Source organism: Sebastes fasciatus, chromosome 15, assembly GCF_043250625.1.
Source record: "Sebastes fasciatus isolate fSebFas1 chromosome 15, fSebFas1.pri, whole genome shotgun sequence".
NCBI classification, from domain to species: Eukaryota; Metazoa; Chordata; class Actinopteri; order Perciformes; family Sebastidae; genus Sebastes; species Sebastes fasciatus.
Genome location: NC_133809.1, coordinates 17,136,422 through 17,159,704, shown reverse-complemented (window position 1 = coordinate 17,159,704; position 23,283 = coordinate 17,136,422). Strand labels below are relative to the sequence as shown.

Genomic DNA, 23,283 nt, shown 5'->3' with positions numbered 1-23,283 from the left:
CTTGTCAATCAGTCTTCATTCAAACATAGCCTCATTGTGAGCCAAGAGTCAAGTTAAATATATCCCCACAGCACACACACACACACACACACACACACAAAACTACTACGAGATGAGTGTCTGTGCCAGAATTCACTGGCTTGTATTTATAGCTCATCATTTCAGCTCTCCCATCCATAACGAGTGTTATCACGTCACACTTAGCTGCGGCGTCGCACACAAACTCATCTTCACTCACTTGAAGTCGTCTCATGAATGTGAACTCATCAGTAAAGTGGCCGAGGAGATGTTATACATCAAGGTACATTTATTTTTCTTATTCTTGTAATTAAATACATAGTGTAAGTGCAAATAGTTAAAGAGTCCAGGGTCTAAAGAACTACAGAGTATAGTTGAACATAGTACAAAGTTGGACAGTTATTCAAACAAGCTAAATATCACCAGATACTCCTTGTCTTCATAGTAGTTGTACAACAGTACCTTAAACATGAGCGTGTGTTTTGTTCCTTATGGTTATACAAAAGCAAAAACCCTACAATTACCACATCTAAGACGCATATTGTTAAATTATGTTGTGCTTGGAAACACCAAAAGGAAACCATTTTTGCTATTTATATATATGGACATATACTGAGAGAAGCCCTGTCCGCTAACTCAGAAACATGAAGCAGTATTTAACATTGGCAGCAGAGCACGTCTGTGGGCATTTAGCTTTTTTTGTGCCAAACCATACAGTTTGTGGTAAAGCACTGCAAAGCAAAAATGTAGCGTGATTTAAAAACTGCACAAAAGATATCAAATATTATTTACCCAAGGCTCGACTTCATGCACTTTAATAATAAGCAACACAAAAAAAGTCAGTTTCTTTTTTTGTTTTTTCTAGTTGTGTACTCGTCTACCTAGAAACAGGATTATGTACGTGTGACTGTGTGTTAGTGTTAAGACTGCTATAGACAGGGTGGAGGTTTCTCCAGTGGATGCTTTTAGAGAACACCAAGATGACATATAGCACTATGCCCCACAGATGACGACCAGGCTCTTCAACAGTGACCGAGCTGCCTGACTCTTGAGCTGGACTGGACTGTCAGCTTCACGGTGAGACAGACGGGTCTCTACTCCTCCTTCCTCTTGGCCCCGGGGATCTTCGCTTGGATCCTGGACAGAAAAAACAGACTTTAATACCACGTGTCCAGCAAGGTATTTATTCTAAATTAAGTTGTGCTTATTCTGCTTCATTTTAAACCTCCTATTTTGGTACTCTCTCTTTTTATGGCAGTCCATAGAACTCACCGTCAGGTTTTACTAAAATTGGCAAATAGATAGTGTTCAGTCCAAAAAACTGCAGACAGACATTTTGGCATCAATTAACCCTTTAGAAACCCATTGACTTTACTCTTTTTCTGGGTTAACACAGAGCTTATGAATATAAACTAGTCAGTTTCAGTCAATTAAACTGACCAGCTGATGATCTATTGTGCAACATGTTAGCATCTGTAGCCTTTTTTTATTGATCTTAAACAGACTTGATAGTCTGTAACGTGAATAAAAGTTGCATCTTGGAAGGTTTGCTGAGCACAAACGCCCTGCTTCCACACAAATACCTGGAAGCTGCCCAGTACAATTGCAGTCTTATCTGCTGGCCACTGAGCATAGGAGTAATGGTTAAGTGCCTTGCACAAGGGCACATCAGTGGCTCTAATCGAGGTACAACGAGTGCTACTCTTCTCTAATTGTTTGCCCCAGACTCCTCGCTGTATTTCTGCACTGCTTGATTTCCTCTCGTGTGGCTCGGTGCTCAGACCTGCAGCTACATTTGTGTCGTATATCGCGAATGAACAAAAAGCCTGAATGGCAAACACTCACTTCCCCACCACAGAGTTGACTTGGGTCCGTATTAGTCCCACATACTGATCAATCTGCGCCTGAAAACAAAAAGGAAAGTGACAGTAAATACCGGACATCATTTCGTAAACTTGACTTGAGCTATCGTGACGCTCAAATTCCTACCTGATGTTTCTCATAGACCACGGGCATGGTGAACATGGAGACCACAGCTGTAGAGGCATGGAGAGAGTAATGTTAGTTCTGACCTACAGTGGGAATAAGTTCAAACAGGAGCACACTTGTGTCAGCAGGGCCTCCAGCACACCCCACCAGCCAAGACTTATCTAAGGCAAACTGGAAAAGTAAACAGATAACGTGCACGTTCGACAGTGAAGTAAACATGTCCGATAAATGAATTTGGTTCTGGCGTCGTGATAAGAACATGCTGTACTTCTCATTAATGAAACACATGATATAACATAGCTTTATATGTATTCAGTTCAAATCCTCTGAAGATTAGTGTGTGTGTGAGACAACAACAGTGCTCGGAAGTTCGTTGAGCGGGACACGTAGTGAGTCGGGATGACCTCACCTAGGATGAGCAGTGTCAGGCCGTTGAAGAGAGCGCCCACGTAGGTCAGCAGCCACATCAAAACAGCAAACTGCAACACATACACACACACACACACACACATGACGTTTTAATGGTTGTAACCTGCATGTCTGACAGCATGTACATGTGCTACCAGACAGCTTTGGTGTCTGTGTTCTTAGTTTTATGACATGAGTCAAAAAGCCCCCCTCTAGTGGCCCCGAGAAGCAGAGCTGATCTTACACTGTACCTGAAGGCAGTGCAGTTTGAAGTGACTGACAGATATTGGCATCCCTTGCTAGCGATGCTAAAAGGCAAACAAGCGTATTTGAGGCAAACCTTCAAGGAGTCGACCAGGTCTTGTACGAGGAACAGCCTGCGGAGCTCCTTCATACAGGTGTTGCTGTACAGCAGGATTTTGTCGGCATATTTGCTGATCTGGTCCTGGGACAGAGCGATTTCGATCTCCAGGTAGGCTCTGGTGACAAATACAGGGTCAGAAACATTAGACAAGACCTCTCAGTAAGTAATTGCTATAGATTTGATTGAACAAATCTAGATAGATTGAGCAATCTACTCACTTGAAAGGATGTCCCTCGTCAGTCTTCTGCACAGCCTGCAGCACAGACTTGTAGATCCTGAAGCTGATGGTGGCAGAGAGGGCCGCCAGGGCTAAGTAGGCTCCGACGCTGACCACGCTGAACTGGGTCAGGGAGAAGAGGAGCAGAAGCACGCTGCTGAACACGGCCCCCGACTGCTTCACATTCCTCCAGTAGAGGAGGTCAATCGCTGGAGGGGGAGGACAGAACAAGGACAAACAGGGTTAGGACCCACAACCAGCCCGACCTGACCTCTCACTCTGTGACAAGCAGGCACCCGCGGACGTAACCGTATCAAAGTAGATTCCGCGTGCTACACACCACACATTTGGGTCAAATATCTGGAAGCTGTTCACAACCCAGCGTCCTCAGAGATCCTCGGCTGTCACGTGATTCTGTTTTAACCCAGCTTCCTAACCTAGCTTTTCATTAGGTTACAGCGAGCTGTGAGGTGGCGTGATGAGTGACGATTTGTCAGTTCAGTTTCTTTACTCCTATATATAGCGCAACCTTTGAAGAAGATAATACCCGCCTCTCACTTGTCGAGCAAGTGCCTCAGTCTGCGTTGCCACACTCCGGACCTGTGAGACTTCATAGTATATACTCTGACGTGTACTTATCGTCGGTGGCATCTGGTCTGCTCCCATACGTATACAAACATACATACATGGCAGAGGGAGCTGCGTTCCACCGAGGGCACACCTGCACTGGCTGCTCACAGAACAGAATTAATGATTGACCTATAGCTCGGTGAAGGCAGTAGCAGGAATAGAAGCGCTATCAGCAGTTCGCAGATAACGGTTCAATGTGACCTGGTCAGACAAGCAGCTCTGTGGTCAGTGATGAAGGATAGCAAAGCTTCAATGCAGTGAAACACCACGATTCCTCCGAACAGTGTCACTAATACTCGTGCGTTTTGCTGCACCATTTTCCTTTTATTCTAACATTTTCTTTTCCTCTCTTTTTTTGGGTGGTGGGGCCTGTAATACAAAGCCACTGGCAAAGATGAGAGAGAGAAGCGATAACTGAGGATTAGCCCAGTGTACCATTACAGCCGACATGGTCCTCCTCTGGCAGTCGTCTGTGTCGGCTGGAAACACACGGTTTCCATGAGAACTGTCGGCTGCTTGTTTCACCTCTGCTGAACCAGCTGCCTCCACCACTGCACGTCTAACAGTACTACCAGGGTTTTTACCATTTCATCTTTTGGCACAGACACCTGGAAATCCTTCACCTGGAAATCACATAGGGAGGCAGAACCGGTGTGTCAATGTAAACTTTTGTGCCTGTGAAGAAGAAAGAATCGGCGGCTGAGGTCTCTTGGGTATCTTACTCTTCCTCTCTGAGCTGTCCGCCTGCCCGCCTGCTCTAATTTTAGCTGTGGAGCTGTGAGCAGCATAGTGATGACGGCCATCTTTACTCTCCACTAAAGGCATCTGTGGATGCCAAAAAGGCAGGCTAAACCTGTGTGGCGCAAGAACAGACATTGTGACTAAGTGAATCATCACACACTAACCTTCCTATACTGTAAAATAACATCTGTCTTTACATATCAGTAATCAATAGTGACTTACAGTACCCATCTACCCCCTCCCACCCCCACGATCAAATCAAAGACACTACTCATTCAGAAACAGTGTGAACAGGATCCATGTGCCCTCGCTGCCGTACATGCACCACTCCCAACAGAAGCCATTAGTTGCTGCCACCATTGACAAACTGTCCGTGTGGCTGCTGATTTGCATGGAGATGCTCACACACAAACACACAGACAGACAGACAGACAGGCACAGGTAGCACATCCAGCAGCTGTAACAACACAAAGACACATCAGCTCTGCTAGAGACAGGTGTTGACCGGCGGCAGCGCCCGTGCCTTGTGATGTGCTGCACAGACTGCACGCAGACTGAGAAAGCTTTAGCTAGTGCAGTAGAAGCGTGTACTGACCTGCGGCTCCCATGGCTGAACAGGGAAAGAGGCAGCTGCTTTATCCACGGACAAAAGGAGAGCAGTGGAGGGGGAGTCCCCCCTGCACAGGAGAGGAGGGGCCACAGCCACACCAGCAAATCAGCATCCGTCTGTGCAGGGGGACTGAGGAAGCAGGGGAGGGCGGGGGGGGGCGTCTGTGGGGTGCGGTTGCCAAAGAATCACATTGCAATCCAGCACACACACCCTAACGCACACACACACGCAAACACTCCCTCTCTCTGTGAGCTCTTTTGTGCTCCAGCTTTTAAGCGCAGCCCCGCTGACACGTGACAAAGACTGCCAAGCAGCGCCTAAAATACAAGACAGTGAATCAAAATGAAACCAGAGTCCTCTTTAATGTGCATCAAATGACTTCAGTAGCCAAAGATGAGGCGACTACAGCAGCGCTGCACGCTAATAAACCGCACAGACTGTAGCCCATGTTCAACTCCTCCATTAAAATGCTTCAGTGGCAAGGATCTGCTGAGCACCTGCCTGATGCAGTTACCATAGTTACCGTGCTCCATTTTCTCTCCAGAGCTCACTGAGATGGAGAGAGGGAGGAAGGGAGGGGCCGACAGTGGAAGGGAGAGGGAGGGAGGGAGGGGAAAGAGCGTTCCTTTGGGAACAGAGAGAGATTCATTTGCTGTGAATCCGGGGAATCAGCAGCACATAATGTGTCTCTAAACCCCGACACATGAAGACAGCCTCTCCCTTTATTGTGGAGCACAAAGGGACAATGGCAGGTTTTACACGATGCCAGTTAGTTGTCAAGTCTGTGTCTAGAAAATAAGAAAGACGGTGTTTATAAAGACCTTAAAGATAAACTGATAGTCACATTACAAGCTCAGATTTTTTTAATAAAAATGTGTGGTGCAGCTTGTTTACACTAGATGACAGTAGGGGTGATATTTCAATTGTTTATATTTGATTGAAACCATATTAAGGCATGCACCAAATATAGAAAATCCAGTTCGTTTTTGACAGTAGCAAAAACTGAACTACATGGGTGACAGTTTAATGTGCCATGTTGCAGGATGCTGAACAGAGGGAGTACGAATGCTGAGCTCCGTTTGTTGACATGACTCTTGCGTCTGATATTCAACACGTACACCGAGCAAAAACCAGAGCAAATGATTAACACCAGTGACAATGATATGATTCCCCCTCCCCCTTTTCTGTAGTGAAACTAGTTTAGCCTGACCTCATTAAATCACTAAAGACATCCTTGTGGCCTCAAACAAGCCATCAGCCAGAGTGAGCAAACATGCAGAGGGACTTCTGCTGCCAACAGATTCAGGACTCGAGTCTCAGACTTGGAACTTGAACTTGGGGGATGATAAGTTTACATTTGGGTGGGACATGACAATTATGAACCTCAAATTTATTGTCAGTGTATCCGAATTACTCACGTGATGAATGGACATTCGCTAGAGCTGAACTGAAATGAACAAATGGGGCCAGTTAACCAAAACGTTTTTAAACCAAAATGGCACTAAAAAGTCTCAACTATCCAACCACCTTTAGTGTATTTCTAAAATTTGATTATTCTCTCAGACCTCTCCATATCATAGAACTTATTTGTATAGATGTATACATGCATCAATATCACTAGTGAATAAGCCATACTGGCATGCATGTAAAGATTTACTTGATTGATAAAGGTAGCCACTCGCTTAGGAGACGCTAATCAAGTGTGCACACAGTGGAGAGTATCTGTTTTGAGTATGAATTAGAAAACCTGGCTGTTGTGTGTCATCTTGAGTCCTGTCTTGGATATGTCTGCATCATTGTTTGATGAGTAGCTTGGTGGCACTGAGTCAGTGCTGTGCATGTCCAATGAGAATGACTAAACATAAAAGCGCCTATAGCTTCAAAGTGATGTGCAAACATTCATCTGCAGAAAGTAAATCTGCTCAATTTCATTCTTTGCTGTGCTAACTGTATCAGCTTAATTCGATGCGTTCCTCCTGTTGTGGACAGATCCCATCAGATAGGCTCATCATGTTACAAAGTCTCGGCCACATTAAATGGATGACTCAGTAGAATGACGACGAATGGGGGTTTGTCATCAGGGTTATTTTTACAAAGCTGCACATCCACAAACAGTGGCTGTTGTGGTCTCTGTTGGGATACAATCAGCAGACCCTTCTATTGCATTCACACTGCTACTGTAAGCTAAACCTAAAAAGATGGCAGATAATAAACCACAGCTAGTGTGGAGGAAGGGACGCCATTTTCTCTCTTGGCCCCTTCTACGAGCCCTCCATGCGGTGGAAACAGACAGACGGAGGATGCTCTTCCCCGGCCCAGTCTCTGCAAGGTGCCATGGCAGCCTAGGAGATGGGGGCTGATGTAATCAGGATGGGTGTGCCCTGGTTACCATGGAGACAGTCTGTCAATGCCGTCCGGATATTAGATCGACCGCCTCGTTACACAAAAACAGAACATACGCCATATAAAACCAGCTCCCCTGCACGGTTGCAAAGTGGGGGGGGGTGGTGATGACAATGACACGCCTTAGTCCACAACACAACGCTGGCATCCATATTAGCATGCAGCCAAAACAGATGGCTCCCAGCACACTGGTGTGTATACACTTGATTTCCAAAACACCCACCAGCGTCACTCGCCCCTTCTCCTCTTTTTTTCTTTTTTTTAAATAATCAGACGCACACACATACATGCAGCAGAAAGGATCTGTCATCAGGGCGTGTCCGTGGGAAAGCAGGCGCAGGTAAACACTGCTGTTTGATTCCCCAACGCTCGACAAATGCAGTTAGATGACACATGTACACATGCAAAGCACACACACACATTCAACCCACAGTGTCATGAATATTTAACCTGCATGCAGAGGTAACAGTCCCTCTCTCACAGCCACAAAACACAGACAGACTGGTGAGCAGATCACAGTAAACACATCTGTACCCTGGCCCTTCCAGCCGCTCCAGGAGCATTCCTTCTTGGTAACGTCTGCAGTGGCCTGCATGCTGGTGATCAGTTATGTCCCTGTTCTCTCTTCCTCTTTATTGTCTCCCGTTTTCTTCTTTGTCTCCCTCTTCAGTAGCACCGACTCACTCACTCATCCCAGAAAGGCATGAATGGTCGAAAAAAAACGAAGGATGCGGGAGATAGGCTGAGATGACAGAGAGGGAGGAAGGGAGGGAGGGAGGAAAGGTTTCCAAGGTGCTGCCGGCTCGCGGAACTCACAGACTGATGCTGTGGAGCAGCGCTTGCTAAAAAACAAGGAGCGGGGAAAGTGCGTATGTATGTGTGTGTGTGTGTGTGTGTGCTGGGGGAGGGGGAGGGGGGTCAAATTGTAAACACCACACCACAGTTGCTGCTGCAGCAAACCATCCATACAATGATTAAAAGAGCTTAGGGGGGTGAGAGGGTGGGTGGTGATCGTTGGAGACTAAGCTAAGGGAAGGAACACTATCTTTCACAATAAAAGCCCTAACAGAGCATCAGAGCAGACTGGTGATAGTTGGTACAAGCAGTGGGAGGGTTATCCCACATATGCTTGTCATATACAAGCAAGGCTTCCCTTGTAGCTCGTTAGAAGAACAGGAGTCATTTTAATAGTAATGTTGCACACCAGACAGAGTGCAACAGCAATGTTTCCTGCAGGTTGAAAATAGCTGGACTTGAGACCACGTTGCTAAGGAAGAACATGGCAAACATCCAGGTCCATTGTTCTTTATTTGCACAGAACAATATTTAAGGTTGTAGCCAGAGATTGAAATAGCTGTTTCCACTACGACTGACTGATAATTGAAGAGGCAAAGTGCTTGCACTTTAATAATTCATAACGAGACACTGTGCATTACAGCACAATGTTCTTTGTTTAGTGCCCTCAGGATGTGTTTGGGATTTACAATTTCCTCCCTAGAATATATTTGTAATGCAAATGGACCTGTACAGAGACCTGGGACTGAAAAAAGCAATGTAGGACGCTTCAAAATAGAAGTGCAAAAGAAACAGCACAGTCACGGTGTTGTCAGCACTGAGCAGAAATCAATTCCTTTATAGTTTACGTCATTTTCCAATCCAATCAACGCCTTAAGTCGTGTCCCCTCTGTCCACCCCCCCTGCAGACGGCCACACCTCACACCTTCTGCTCACTGCAGCCTTGACAGGCTTCAATGCCAATACCAACCAAGAGGGGGAAAAAAACAGATTTCCGTGAACCAGACTGAACACGCTCCCCCATCACTGTTGCTATGGCAACTGGCGTGGAAGTGCACAGACTGATGAAAACAATATCTGCTGGTCTTCCACATAGCAGCCATGACAAAGGTGCACTGCGCCCTCTAGTGGTGCAGAAAATATACACGTGACCTGCTTTTTAGCATTTCCAGAACCTTCTTACAGTCCGAGTAAACAAACCAGGGACCGCCTCTTTTATTTACCATTTAATCACAACAGCTCGTAATATTACACATTTCAAATTTGTCGCCGACTTAATAGTTACATTCTGCTGGACCAGGGTGCACCAGTAGCTGTGAGTTTCCGAAAATCAAAGCCAAACATCATTCATTAGATGTGATTTTTTACAGCTCTGTAACTGAAATTCAAGAGGAAGCCTTCAGAGCCCCTAAGTAGGAGTGTGCCCCATTTTGACATCATAGGATTATATAAACCCACTGTTCACAAGAACAGAGAGAACAGCCAATAGAAGTCAAATACCAAACCCCAAATGTACGGCTTAGACAGCATTAACTCCTGCTGACTGGAACTGGCATGTCTGACTTACCTAATCACAGATGGGTGTAAGGAGCCAGATGCTGTCAAGATGCAGAAATAGCTTTCTCAACATCTGCAATTCTATAATTTGAGAGATTAATGTTTACAAGTTTAGACAGTGTGGCTGTTGAGTTTCAGTCATCATGTATGTCATAAATGGGAATCAATGCATCCTCACTCTGCTTTTTTTCTCAAATGTAACACCAGGGGGAAGCAGACCTCAGGAAAGATCAACACTTCCCACCCCCCCCACCCCTGCACAGTCACACACACGCAGCAGTGGAGCATCCCATCTCTCTCAGCAATCCTGTTTACTTTCCCGGCCTTGTCAACAAAACAAAGTCAAAGCACGCCATGCAGGTAGCTACCAGGAAGTAAGCAAACACAAGTACTGTGTTGGTGATTTGATTAGAAATTTGCTGCCAATATCTTTTCAGTTTTTATCCCTAGATATGGTTAGGAAGGTTTTAAACATAAATGCACATGCGATAGCTGTTTCACTCGGGCATGAAGACACGTCAGCATATGCAACGCTACCTGTTCCACAGCACTATTTCTGGAAACTCGAGATAGCGGCTTTTAAGCCAAGGTGAAACCACTGCAACAATGAAAAGATTACAGACATGTTTTGTGAAATCCTATTACTTCCACAGAGAGGCAACAACAATACATTTTTGTGCAGAGGTGAAAAGTGTATTCTTTAGAAAACACCACATTCAATCAAGATTTTAATAAGACTGACCTTTTTCTTTACCAAAGCTCTGCAGGAAGATTGAAGGAGCAGGCTTTCCCAGGTCTCCTTTGCCCTCATCGGTGTGCTTGTGCATGTCGTCCTGGTGGGGCTTCTCCGATCGCACCTCTGGGGGCACGGCTGCAGTGGGTGGCTTGGGCTTGCTGGGGCGATCCTCCTCTGTTTTCACCGGGGTCTTCACCGGTTCTGTGATCGGGGGCTCGGCTGGCACCGCCTCAGCCGTACTACGGGGAGGGACGGCGCTGGGAACCAGGGGAGAGGGAGGGCCGGCTCCCTTTTTGGGGCCGCCGAAGCCCTGCTCTCTCTTTGGGCTCTCTTCAGACGCAGACTCAATGAAGAGATCACTGTCGAGCTCGGCCTCTCTCTCCTCCCTCAGAATGCTGTAGGCTGTGGGTGGAGCGTGGTTGCCTGCTAGGCCGAAACCACCCTTGGTGACTGGGGGATTGTCAAAGGGGTTGTTTGGCTGGCTGGATGTGCCCTTGCTTTTAGGCGGCTGGGCAAATGGGTTGCTAGCGGCCTTTGGCGGCTCCTCAGCCACCAGCTCAATCTCTGAGTCTCCAGACTCTGCGCTGCTGCCATCATGCTCCCTGCTGCCCGCCTTTGTGCTCGGACTGCTTTTGGAAGGTGCAGGCTTCACCGCGTCGGCCTTGACCATGTCACTGGAAGGGAATTCTTTTTCTGTTCACAAAGAAATGCAGAGAGGGCGTTCAAGTCTTCATTCACATTGTAAATTCAGACATACAGTTTCTAGTTACTAAACTAGTCTGTGTAACTTTTGAAAGAAGAAATATCACAGTGTTTCTCTTAAAAATCAATTAACCTGCTCAATGAAATACAGTCACAAACTGAATTGGTCTGGTATGACCAGTAGCGTATGGTGGCTAATATTAGCTAATGTTAACAATAGATAGTTATTGTTGTGTAACTGGCATTACTGAGTCAGTTTGCGGACTTTCTCTATTTTCTTCTCTACTGTTAGGCTACAAATTCTGATGTAGCATTGACTCTAATGACCTTTATTATGGCATTATCATCTACATGAAATATATCTGATGTGATGAAGTTTCTTGATTTGTCAACAACATGCATTCCCATCTGGTTATTTTATCCATAAACTGTTTCTTAATTGATTTTTCAGAAAATGTATTATACTATAATATATACTGATGTCAGTGTTTGTGTGCGTGCTGTGCCTACGTGTCGGTGAAGCATTGGGAGTGGAGGCAGGGCTGTCATCCTCTGGCTCCGATAGCGTCACGGTGGGAACCCCCTGTAAACCCACACTGAGGACGTTTTCACGCTCAGACGCGCTGGCTGGAGGGGGAAGTTGTTGCGGCTCAGTCTTGGCAGCTGGAGGCTGGGACTCGGTCAAGGTGATCTTCACCGGGCTGGCGGTTTGCGGGGTGCCACCCAGGTTTCGGTAGGAGCGGTAGTCTGACAGCTCTTCATCAGACGGCTCCTCCACGTAGGGGAAAGAGTGGGAGCCCAGTGCTGGACCCAGGTTTTCCTCTTCCTCCTCATCTCTTCCGAGGTTTTTATCCATGTAGCTGCCCAGTGAGTCACCACCAGTCAAGCCCATGTCCACCAGGCTGCCCTGGTCGCGACATTCATCCCCGTGGCTGATGTCCATGTAGTTGTAGGATTCTGTCTTATCTGAGCCAAACAGAGATTTTGGCATGTCATCAACCAGGCTGGAAGTCGTCTTGGTGCTGGAACTGAAGCTATAGTTGTCGCTGGAGAATTGATCCAGGCCAGAGGTCGGCTTGGACGGCTTCAGGTCGTCCGACAGGTAGGAGGCTTCTCGATCCGATGTGAAGCTCTGATTTGACATCAGGGAAGTGTAGACATCACCATCATCATTCATAGGCTTCCTAAACAGGCCAGACATGGGGTCATCTGCAGAGATCGACAAGAAGAGAGAGAACTCAGTGAGGTTACACACAGGAAGCTTATGAGAAAGAATGACAGCAGTCTCTGTGTCACACGATCAAATCTAATCTGTCTGAGCTGTTTGATTAATGAAAACATCCAGTTAAACAAGATCACGCTTCAGCTGGCGCTGCTGCCAGGAAAGCGGGGCTGTGGCACTGTGAGGGCAGCACAGTCCGACTGGCTGCTCGGCTGTGAAGATCAGTGAGGCAGCAGTAACAGAGGGTACTTGTACCCAGTGTGGGACAAAGGGGGATTGTTCAGACCCCAAAAAAACCACAGTATCACAACCAGAGTCTGTTCTAAATCATGCAGGCAAAGAGCTTTCTCTGCTCTGCAATCTCTAATCCTGCATCTCCCCTGACAAATTAGTGTCATGAAAACAAACACATAAAATATGAACAATATACTGTATGTGCAAGCTACCCTCTCCACAATTTAAATAGCTTAAGCTACGCTACAGTAGGTTGACAAAAGTCTTCCATGATAAATATATAAAATAAATATTTCAAACAGCTCACTGTGGTATTCAACACACATGCAAAACTGAAATAATACTAATTACAATGATACAATTGGTGTTTTTAACTACGATTAAGAATTCAAAAACGACAGATGTTGACTGTGAATTAGTGTGTGCTCTGCTGTAAAATATCGCTCAACATCTCACTGAATAATTTGTTACAGAGCTGCTGGGAAACGTTGAGGATGCTCATATTACATATGACTTGCAAAACAGGAAGACACGGACTTGATAGGGATGTTATTTCAAATCATCAGGTCAGAAGTCAAGGTCAAGTATTCACATTTGTTGACTTTATGTCTTTAAGTCGTGCAAATCCACCAACAAGCACACACTGTCTCATGTGCATACACAAATACACACGCGTAAACACAGTACCACACACAAGCACACTTCTGATGCTAATATTTTTATTGTGCTGTGTACAAGTCAGAGTTTATACTTCCACATACTGAGCTCCTCCTCCTGCTGCTCTCTAGCCCTGCTTCTCCCAGGGCAGCGGTGGTGCTATAAATAGGCTGGGTCCAGCTGCTGGGCTGGATGAGGGGGGAAGATTTAAAATAGCAGCCCTTAGGGTTAGCTCTGGAGGATGCAGACTGACTGACAGAAGACCCAACAGGTCAGGGCGTCCCGTCCCTCCCTTCGCTTCCTCTAAAACGTCCCACCACCCTTCCCTTCTGCTGTCCTTCCTACTCAGTCATTAACAATACATCATACCGCAGTACAATGGCATAAACACTACACACCCATACTGGGACATAAGGAAGTGGGGGGCTGACGTGCAGGCCCACACTCTTGAGCTTCAGATTATTTTGTATCTAATAGACTCAAATGTCTATGGATCCAAGCCGTATGCAACAGTGATGGGCACAGCTGTTGAGCCAAGTTCAGGTCAATGACATGAATGCGCTTGATGTACTGCTAAAGCAAACCAATGTATAATCCTCTTAGTGTACTACCATCGTATAGGTCCCATCAGCCATCACCCTGGCAACACCATCATAATCTTACACTCACTGATTCACTGTACAAATAGCTACTGTGCAGATGTGGGAAGCACTCAGGGCCACTACAAACTGTGAAGAGAGGTGAACTGCCAGTAATCCTGTTGACTGTTAGGCAACACGCCCCCTCTTTCTCTCTCTCTCTCTCTCTCTATCAACCCATTCTACGTTCCAGCACAGATAAACTCACCAGCAGTTGCGTAAGGCATCTGTAACAATAAAGAGACTTGAGGGCAGCCACTCTGGGCAGCTACTTGACAAAGTTGGTGTGTTGAGATTGAGGGCATTTTGAATCTGTTTGTATGGCGTTAGCACCCAGACACTGGGAAAAAGACCCACAAGGCTGAAACAAATGCTTTGCTGCGCTCCGATGGGATTGGATGTGACAACAGAGGAATTTTCAGCTCACACTATAGCCACACACACACAACGTAACCATGTCACAGAAAGGATGGTGCAGTTAAATAAATAAGTCCTGGTGGATGTGCTGTGAAGGGGCAGTCCCTTTTGTTGTCCTCTGTGCAGCCCCGAAACTAATGCAGCCTGACAATCTGGGCTACGCCAAAGCATGGGCTCCTAATTATCAGGCTACAGACAAAAACATGTGAGCACAGACGATATCAAAAGAGCCCCAGTTGCAAAATGAATATATTACCACTTTGAAATGAAGGGTTTACTGAGCTGCATGTGTTTACTCCCTTGAAGACACTTACTGATCCACTGCAGTTATTCAATGTGGAATAAAATTAATAAACTAGAATAAACAGAAAGGGATTTTAAAGGGGACCTATTATGCTTATCTTCAGGTGCATACTTGTATTTTGGGTTGCTACTAGAACATGTTTACATGCTTTAAAAAGGACCAGTGTGTAAAATTTAGGGGGTCTATTAGCAGAAATGGAATATAATATTAATAAGCATGTTTTCTTTAGTGTATAATCATTTGAAAATAAGAATCGTTGTGTTTTCGTTACCTTAGAATGAGCCGTTTATATCTACATAGGCCATGAAGTCGGCCATGTTTATGGACAAACCAAACACTTAACTTTTCCTGCTTGGGCCGGAGACGATAACGTTACTCGCTGACGTCGCTCTCTCTCTCTTACTTCACCACTCACTTCCCACATACTGCTGGGTCAGTCTGCTCTGATTGGTCAGCTGGCCCACTCTGTTGTGATTGGTCAACCAAACCAAACTCTTATGACCCTGCTCCAACTTTACTCTAACTAACTTTGTTTGAGGGCGTGCCAAACTAGCCATGCAAATGTGTTACTTGGTGACATCACCACGTTACGGAAGAAAAGGCGGGATTTCAAGCAAGGCGTTTCAGGCAGTTCAGGAGCAGTGTTTCTGTCGGGGAGAGTAACTCCCTTTGGCGTAGACTTTGGGCTTTGTAACTTTGCAGACCTTTTACATGCACACAAAAAACACTAAAGAAAAGGGAAAAAGCACAAAAGCATAATAGGCCCCTTTAAAATCGATCCAAATTTTTTGCGCAAACAGGCGTGTTTTTCTAGTCTCGAGAACATCGTGTCCAGTGCAAAAAGAGAAAAGATGTTGCTGACTTTCAAAAGGAACTATCTCTGTCATTCTGTATTGTCCAAGCACACTCCATCATTAATCTCATCTGTAGTTCAGCTTTACTTTTAAACATCTGTTAATCTACAGCACTGTAATGATATCAATACTCTGTTCATGACCCTTCTTGACTGTGGTGTCACCTTTCAGGAGTTCTCTTTCACTCCATGACCTTGTGGAAAGCAATCCATCGAGACGCTTACTTACTGTGCTCTTCTTTCAAAGCCATCTGTGCCTTTGACGTTAAATATTATGCTGCAGCTTTATTATTTTAGGGATGAATTGTCCCTTTTACTGATAACTGCAGAGTACTTTGTTTAGTAAGATAAAAACAGAAATAGATTTTGTAAACATGGATGATGCAAAGTCTAAGTTATACTACTTGGAGAAAGAAAAACACCGTTAATCAGCACAGGCTATATAATAGGCTTGCCACGTAGCATTTATTTTCTTTCTCCTATTATTTGGTGCACAATTTATTTAGAAATGTTCACATAAATATATTATTTGAAAGTACATAGACGTACATATTATGTTCTATGGAGAGTGGTACTGTATAGAATATTAGTCCCTGACTTATTTGTCAGTTTAACTGAAGCACCACTCCAACTGTTAATGGTCTCTGGCTTTAAAAGCTTTGGTTATGATGTTTGTCTTCACAAAGTATTGATTACAATATCCGTGGCTGAACAAATACGTGAACACTCGTCACTAACTATCCCACGTTAAAGAAGAAGATAATGGAGAGCACAAAGACAGTCTGAGGTACAACAAAACTACTAGCAGGGGTCGATGGGAGAGCAGCTGTGCTGAGGGATTCAACCACCCTGAGCTGCATTGATCCAAGACAATGAGGGCCCACAATTACTGTAAGAAACGTCCGTGCACCCACCATTCTTAAAAAATCACTGAAGGCCACACAGGACAAATGTTGTTGTTCCAGCAGCCTTTGTGAAATATAAATCAATGTAGAGGTGGTTTAAATAAAAGCTAATCTGTCCCCATTCTGAAGCCGTGGTACGTACAGTACCTGTCTTCCACTGTATTGATTGTATTTTTCTTGCTTGGGTAGAGCTGTATGGATGAATGGAGAGGGTGTGGGAGGATCCAGACTGAGTGTCTGCAGGCTGTCTGCTTTGGGTCAAAGCTGTCAATTCAGTGTGACTTTGGACTGGCTTTTCACTTTCATTGTACTTCACTTTCATGGGCATTAAAGAGTACAGGCGCAGGCAGGAAGGCAGGCATGCATAGCCTACAATAACCAGAGATGGACTACACTGTTTAATAGCGTCTCTTCTGATAGTAGCTCTAATCCCATGAGCAATTTTGCAATACTCTGCTCAGGGATTACTTTGTGCCCGCAGGCTAGAGAGCCGGACCGAGGCAGTACGAAAACATAGCATCGTATTTCACATACTGGCTCTTAATCGTCTTCAGGGTAAACACTGGGGATCAAAAGACCTATGATTTATTGATATAATGATAGCAGTAATGCGTTGTTATTGTCCCCTGCAGTGGAGCTTTTTGGGCAGGGTCTGTCATGCTTTTATCTGTCCTTTTATAAAGCAGCATTAGCTAATTGGTCCTGGAGACAGATGAGGATAAATGAGATTGGGAACCTGGCGGGTAACACTCGGGATGAGCACTTTAAAGCAGACACTATAGTATATTGCACACCCTTTAAGCCTCATTTCATTATGTAAGGTGCTGGACAACACATTTTCAAACACAATAGCTAACGGAAATACATACAAACACTGGTTCAAACCTGGGAGATGCTCTGACCACTGACATCTACAGTAAGGAAGTGCTTTTGTCAGAGTTAGATACCGAATTAAAGGTAGCTGTGAAAGAAAAGACAGCTCTTCGTATCCTGACAGTCTGGCCATTTGAACTATCGGCCTTCTCATCACAGCCTCGCCTCTCTTGCCATTAAGCTGCTCCCCCCTCCTCGTCCTCCTCCTCCTCCTGTATTATCTTGCATCTTTATCATCCAGTCTGAAAAGACCTAGCACTGCTCTGCCCCCTGGGAACGGGAGCTAAAGGCACAGATGCACTGTGTGCTGGCTTATGCAGGCCAGCGGAGTCCACTAAGTGCTTTCTCTATCTGACAGATATGGAAAAGACCCAGCCAGACATTATGCTGTCTCATCCTTGTCACTGATGATACGCTAAAAACGGAGAAGGACTTGAGTCTAATCCACCGGTCAGGGACTGATGCACTTTGTCAGGATGTGATGAAGTGACCAGTATAATGCACTGTAATGAGTTACAAAGAGCTTGTTGGAAAAAAGGACGTCACAATGTTTGTGTGCAATATGCACTTAGTTGTTTTCTTCTGTGCCAGACAGCAGGGGAGGCTGTTAGCCACACCATGTGCTCAAAACAATCTGTGGGATTTTCACAGCACACTTAGATCTTGTCGTGATGCAGCAATATCTTCCACAACTTTCTTTCTCATGTCTCTTGAAAACTTCACAGGATTGAGGATAGAAGAGGCTATACTGTACTGTGATCCAAGGCTAAGGTCCTGTCCTGTAGTAATTTAACACCGCTGAAATCAGCATTATCGGCATCCTGCGGGTAGATCACTGTGTTGTGAACAAGATTTAGGACAGGCATGGATCAATTACCCAGAGAGGAAATTCTAGACATCTGGGAGAGATACTATTTCACAGGTCGCACTGTTCAAAGTCCTATCTTCTTTCTGCCTTCAGTAAAAAAAACTTGAATTTAACACAATTATTATTACATTTTATTATTATCCACAAGCCAAGCAGAAAAGGAGAGTTTGTTATCGTGGCGGTTGTTGGGAGTGAACGTCTTTGACAGAGATCAGAACAGACTATAACATGTCTGGTCAAGAGGAAAATGTCCAGTCTGCCTTGCTAGATGTGATGAGATGTGCAATGTTCCCACCAACAACATAAATGACAGAGTGGATTATTTCACTGGTATGGACATGGCTCAGCAGGAGTCACAGCAATAAGAGGCAGCTATTCTTTCCATTTTTAGGAATCAAAACGTAATCTGTGTGTGTGTGTGTGTGTGTGTGTGCACCTACACAAGCTTGTCTGGCACGCTGTTATGAAAGAAGTAGAGTAGAGCATGTGCTTTGTTTTCTTTTTCTAGAAAGCAAGGCCACACATCGACTAGACAGTTCATCATTTCACATATTTTACACGCAGCCTGCCTGAAGAGGATAATTTTAAGCTTTTATAAGTAAATGCCTTTTCTTTATTTTTCCAATTGCAACAATTTTAGCTTTGGATGTTTAAGTTCATGCTAAATGCTGTGCCTTAAAGGATTAAAGTCAAATTTATGCATTAAAAATGCTCTTGTACTTAACGGATATACAAAAAATAACATGTTTTTTTTCTTATTTTTCTTGTTTTGGACCAGCAGCAGCCAGCGAAATGAGAAAGGCCTGAGCAGCAAAGAGAGGAAACTAGGCGGCGTTTTCTTTTTCTTTTTTTTTTTTTTTTAAACATCATCTCATGAATTTTTCAGTGAATTGGTGAATGAAAGTACAGGGCTCTGGTTTTGCTAGCCAAGCGAATAGTGAGCCCTGTTCCTTTGGATTAAAAATAGCAGCATGAGCCGAGCTGTGCTGAGGAGAGTGACGGACTTAGAACTGAGGTCTGCACGATGTTCCCACAAAAACCACTGCCTCCAGTATCCAATAATATAACTATATCATTAACAATGCCAGAGCAGGAACGTAGGAACCCGGACATCATGCAGGCTACTTGTTAGGCTACAACAGGACTAATACAATATTTTGGTCAAGTCTAGTTCTATTGATTGAACTATAGGATTTAAATATTTTCAACCCAGCCACTGGCTATTTAAACTAGGGGACTTGTAATCTATTTATCATCCCCCCACCTTATCAAGAACGCAGGTATTTTATTAGGCTATATGGGCCTACATGGCAGATGCAACAGTGAACATACGCCATTCAAAGTTCAACAGGCTCTTTGTTATTGCATGCTGCATCCCATCTGTATCCTCCCTACAGACTCTCATCAACCCAAACACTCTGTGGGGAAAACAATAGGTTATAATTGATGTTTCATAAGCTCCAACCAAGTCTGAATGAATTTAGTTTTGAAGATGTCTTGAATATTATTCCCTTCAGCATCACTGCTGTGACAGCTAATTTATCAGCCTATGGAAGTTACTCACTTGCATCTTTGTTTCTGAAACAAAAGCAAATTGTACAATAATTAAATTAAACAATAATGTGTCCCATCTTCTTATTTTGCAGGGAATATCTGGACTACAGAACTGTCTAAAACCAGAGACACTTTACCTTTACGATATCTGTAAAATAAATCATTTAGAGTTGCAGATCAACCTAGAAGTGCTGCATAACTCAGATACAGGTTTGAACTTTAAATTATGAATCTATTTCTCTATCACACTTTAGCACATCAGTATGACTGTGCATGTTGTGTCAAAATAGCATGCTCTCATTTTTGACCAGCTGACCGTTGTTTTTTTCTTTTCTTCTAAAGGGCTTGAACACGCTTGAAACCCTCAAAGAACTTAACCTTGCTGACAACAATATTGAAAAAATTGGTAGGTTTTTAGATTCTTTTGTATTTTTGTGCAAAGTTTGGTTGCGATTCAGTGGTTCACTCAGTCATTTTCAAGCCCAGAAGTTTTAACTCAGCCCACATCTGTCCATATTTAGACTACAGAATTGTCTACAACTAGAGAAACTCTACCTTAATGATAATCAGATCTGTGAAATCAATAATTTAGATCTACAGATCAACCTAGAAGTCTTGTGGCTCAACAGCAACTGCATAACTCAGATACAGGGTTGAACTATAAATTATCAATCAATCAATCTATCTATCTATTTATCTGTCTGTCAATCTATCATTTTTACACACTTTAGCACATCAGTATGACTGTGCATGTTATGTCAAAATAGCATGCAGAGGTTCTTAAACCTTAAAACACACTGTATCACATTTTCTTCTTGCTGTGGCATCTAATGACAACAAGTCTTGCATGCATGGACCACCATTTATAGATCACAACCCATAGTTTAAGCAAGACTGTATCCTGTATAAGTGAATTGTACGACATATGTCATATATTAAACAATAATATGTCTCATCTTCTTATTTTTCAGGGAATATCTGGACTGCAGAATTGTCTACAGCTAGAGAAACTTTACCTTTATGATAATCAGATCTGTGAAATAGAGAATTTAGAGTTGCAGATTCACCTAGAAGTCTTGTGGCTCAACAACAACAACAACAACAACTGGTACTCAGATACAGGTTTGAACTGTAAAGTATGAATCTATCTATCTATCTATCTATCTATCTATTTTGACCAGTTGTCTGTTATGTGTGTGTTTTCTCTTCTAAAGGGCTTGAACTCGCTTCAAAACCTCAAAGAACTAAACCTTGCTGACAACAATATTGAAAAGATTGGTAGGTTTTTTGATTCTCTTGTATTTTTGTGCCAAGTTTCGTTGCGATTCAGGTTCAGGTGACTTTATTTGTACAAGTAGGTAGATTTGTTTTGCAGCAAAAATAGAGAATGGCATCCGTATGTTACATTCAGTGGTTCACTCAGTGGTTTTCAAGCCCAGAAGTTTTAACTCAGCCCATATTTAGACTACAGAATTGTCTACAACTAGAGAAACTCTACCTTAATGATAATCAGATCTGTGAAATAAATAAATTAGATCTACAGATCAACCTAGAAGTCTTGTGACTCAACAGCAACTGCATAACTCAGATACAGGTTTGAACTATATATATATATATATCATTTTTACACACTTTAGCACATCAGTATGACAGTGCATGTTATGTCAACATAGCATGCACTCATTTTTGACCAGTTGTCTGTTATGTGTTTTATTCTAAAGGGCTTGAACACGCTTCAAAAACTCAAAGAACTAAACCTTGCTGACAACTATATTGAAAAGATTGGTAGATCTTTTTGTATTTTTGTACCAAGTTTGATTGCGTTCATGTGTTTTCAAGCCCAGAAGTTTTAACTCAGCCCACAGAGACACAGACACAGGCCTGTCTGTCGTATAACGCTCAATCTGTGACAGTAAATGGACCGGGCTGCGTCTCCCTCGCTGTATTTACACCTAATAAACACCGGTGTGTGGGGTTTTGTTAATAAAAGCTGGCTAAATGAAACCCCTAATGTGGCTGAAATGCTCTAAATATTGAGACTTTTACTGTCTCGCTTTACCTGTAGATGCAGTTTCCATAGCAACGGGAGGCCTTTTTCCGTCGTCCTGGAAAAGATGAAATTGTTGATCCAGGTCGCCCGCCGCCACCTCGCCGCCTCTCGGCTTAAAATCCTCCCGTAGCTCGTCGAAGCGGGTCGTTGTGTTCCCAAACAGGCCGTTCCTCTCGTAGTCATCTCCAAACCACCTCCCATCCGAGCCGCCTAGCTCCTCACCGGGCTGAGCAGACATGCTGTTTTTTTCCCTGTTACCGGACAGAAGATTTTAACGTCTTCTTCTACCACCGTACACCGGGGCTTGTTACTGTAAACGAGGCTTACGGAGACAACAACACACAACAAATGCAGCTCCCTCGCTGGCGTCTCTGTCAACTGAGCCTGTGTGGTTTTGTTTAGACGCCACAAGAGGAGAGAGACGGTGCGGTCGGTCGGTCGGAGAGCAAAGAGGAGAAGAAGGAGTGAGGTTGATTGTTTTAGTTCAACTGCTCCGGCGGTGACGTCATGGTGTCCGCGAGAGGCTCGCGGTTGGCACTTTGTTTATTCAGACAGGGCAGAGTCGAACATTAGAGGCTTTTAACGGCGTGTAAATGAAGCTAAGTTGACATTGACGGAGTGAATGACAGCTAAATGAAGCTTGGTGAGGTGAAACCGGCTCCCCTTGTACCTCTGTGTACAGAGAAGTCAGTGAAATTGGGAGAGAGGGACGCAGGAGGAAGCATAATGAAGATGGCGGAAGTGCCAGCTCAATAATAAAGGATACGAACTGGAGATGTTAAAGTATAGCTAGGATAACAAGTGTAATGTTTTATAAAAGTGTGCTTTAAAAAAAACAAAGCAAAAAATGCGTGTTTAACGGTGAAACTGTATCTTGCAGTGTGGCGCCCTCATGTGGTAGAATATAAAATATGAGCAGGAGGGAAAGGAAGTTTCAACATGGCTCCCTAGCAACCAGCATGGCAACCAGACGCTCCTGCCTAGTGGACACACACTGAGGAACAATAGTGATGGGAATTCAGGCTCTTTTTTGTGAGCCAGATCATTTGGCTCAGCTCACCAAGAAGAGCCGGCTCTTTCGGCTCCCAAACGGCTCTTCGTTTTACCACTTCTGCCTTTTATAATTCAGCCAAATTTAGCGCTATTTTGACCTATAATTAGTATGTGTTCACATATATCACTTAAAGGGACTGTTTGTAACTTTTTACACGTATAAATCTACCGGGTCGGTTTCCCATGGCTACGCTGTTCAGACTAAAGTGGTGGACACACTGCCCGCATGAGGCTTGCGTGGCGTGTTTTTTATTTCGGCATCCATGTTAACAGGTTAGAGTGGACACACTGCCCGCATGAGACGCACGTCAGACGCGCGTCTATTTTATAGAATAGAAGACTCGCCTATTTTACACGCGAGCCGCTCGCGTCTCAGCTGCGTGTCCAAGCAGCAACAGACAGTGAAGGTGATCTATTGACAGTATATGGACATCATATCAGCTACATAATACAGTTTACATGTCTAGACATCTGTAGAATATGTC

At 44.2% G+C, this 23,283-nt stretch overlaps 1 protein-coding gene and 1 long non-coding RNA gene across 5 annotated transcripts; one reads left to right on the top strand and one right to left on the bottom strand.

Moving 5' to 3' along the window:
- Positions 1–287: 287 nt before the first annotated feature.
- Positions 288–22,429, bottom strand: rtn1a (reticulon 1a). Of its 4 annotated transcripts, none has more exons than XM_074660777.1 (9): positions 21,755–22,429; positions 11,681–12,379; positions 10,487–11,161; positions 2,998–3,205; positions 2,756–2,894; positions 2,417–2,486; positions 2,008–2,054; positions 1,864–1,922; positions 288–1,155 (listed from the first exon to the last, which is right to left on the bottom strand). In XM_074660777.1, exons 1-9 carry the CDS (start codon positions 21,981–21,983, stop codon positions 1,113–1,115), a joined length of 2,169 nt encoding a protein of 722 aa, XP_074516878.1. In that variant the 5' UTR covers positions 21,984–22,429; the 3' UTR covers positions 288–1,112. The 4 variants fall into 4 exon arrangements, with proteins under 4 accessions (XP_074516878.1, XP_074516877.1, XP_074516879.1 ...); XM_074660776.1 differs by having other exon boundaries at positions 10,475–11,161; positions 21,755–22,428; XM_074660778.1 differs by lacking the exons at positions 10,487–11,161; positions 11,681–12,379; positions 21,755–22,429 and adding an exon at positions 7,915–8,342.
- On the top strand, positions 9,365–21,746 carry LOC141783463 (uncharacterized). The gene is made up of 5 exons (XR_012597276.1): positions 9,365–9,490; positions 9,940–10,092; positions 19,788–19,905; positions 20,038–20,101; positions 20,667–21,746. It is a non-coding gene; the product is annotated as an uncharacterized LOC141783463 (long non-coding RNA).
- Positions 22,430–23,283: the final 854 nt, after the last annotated feature.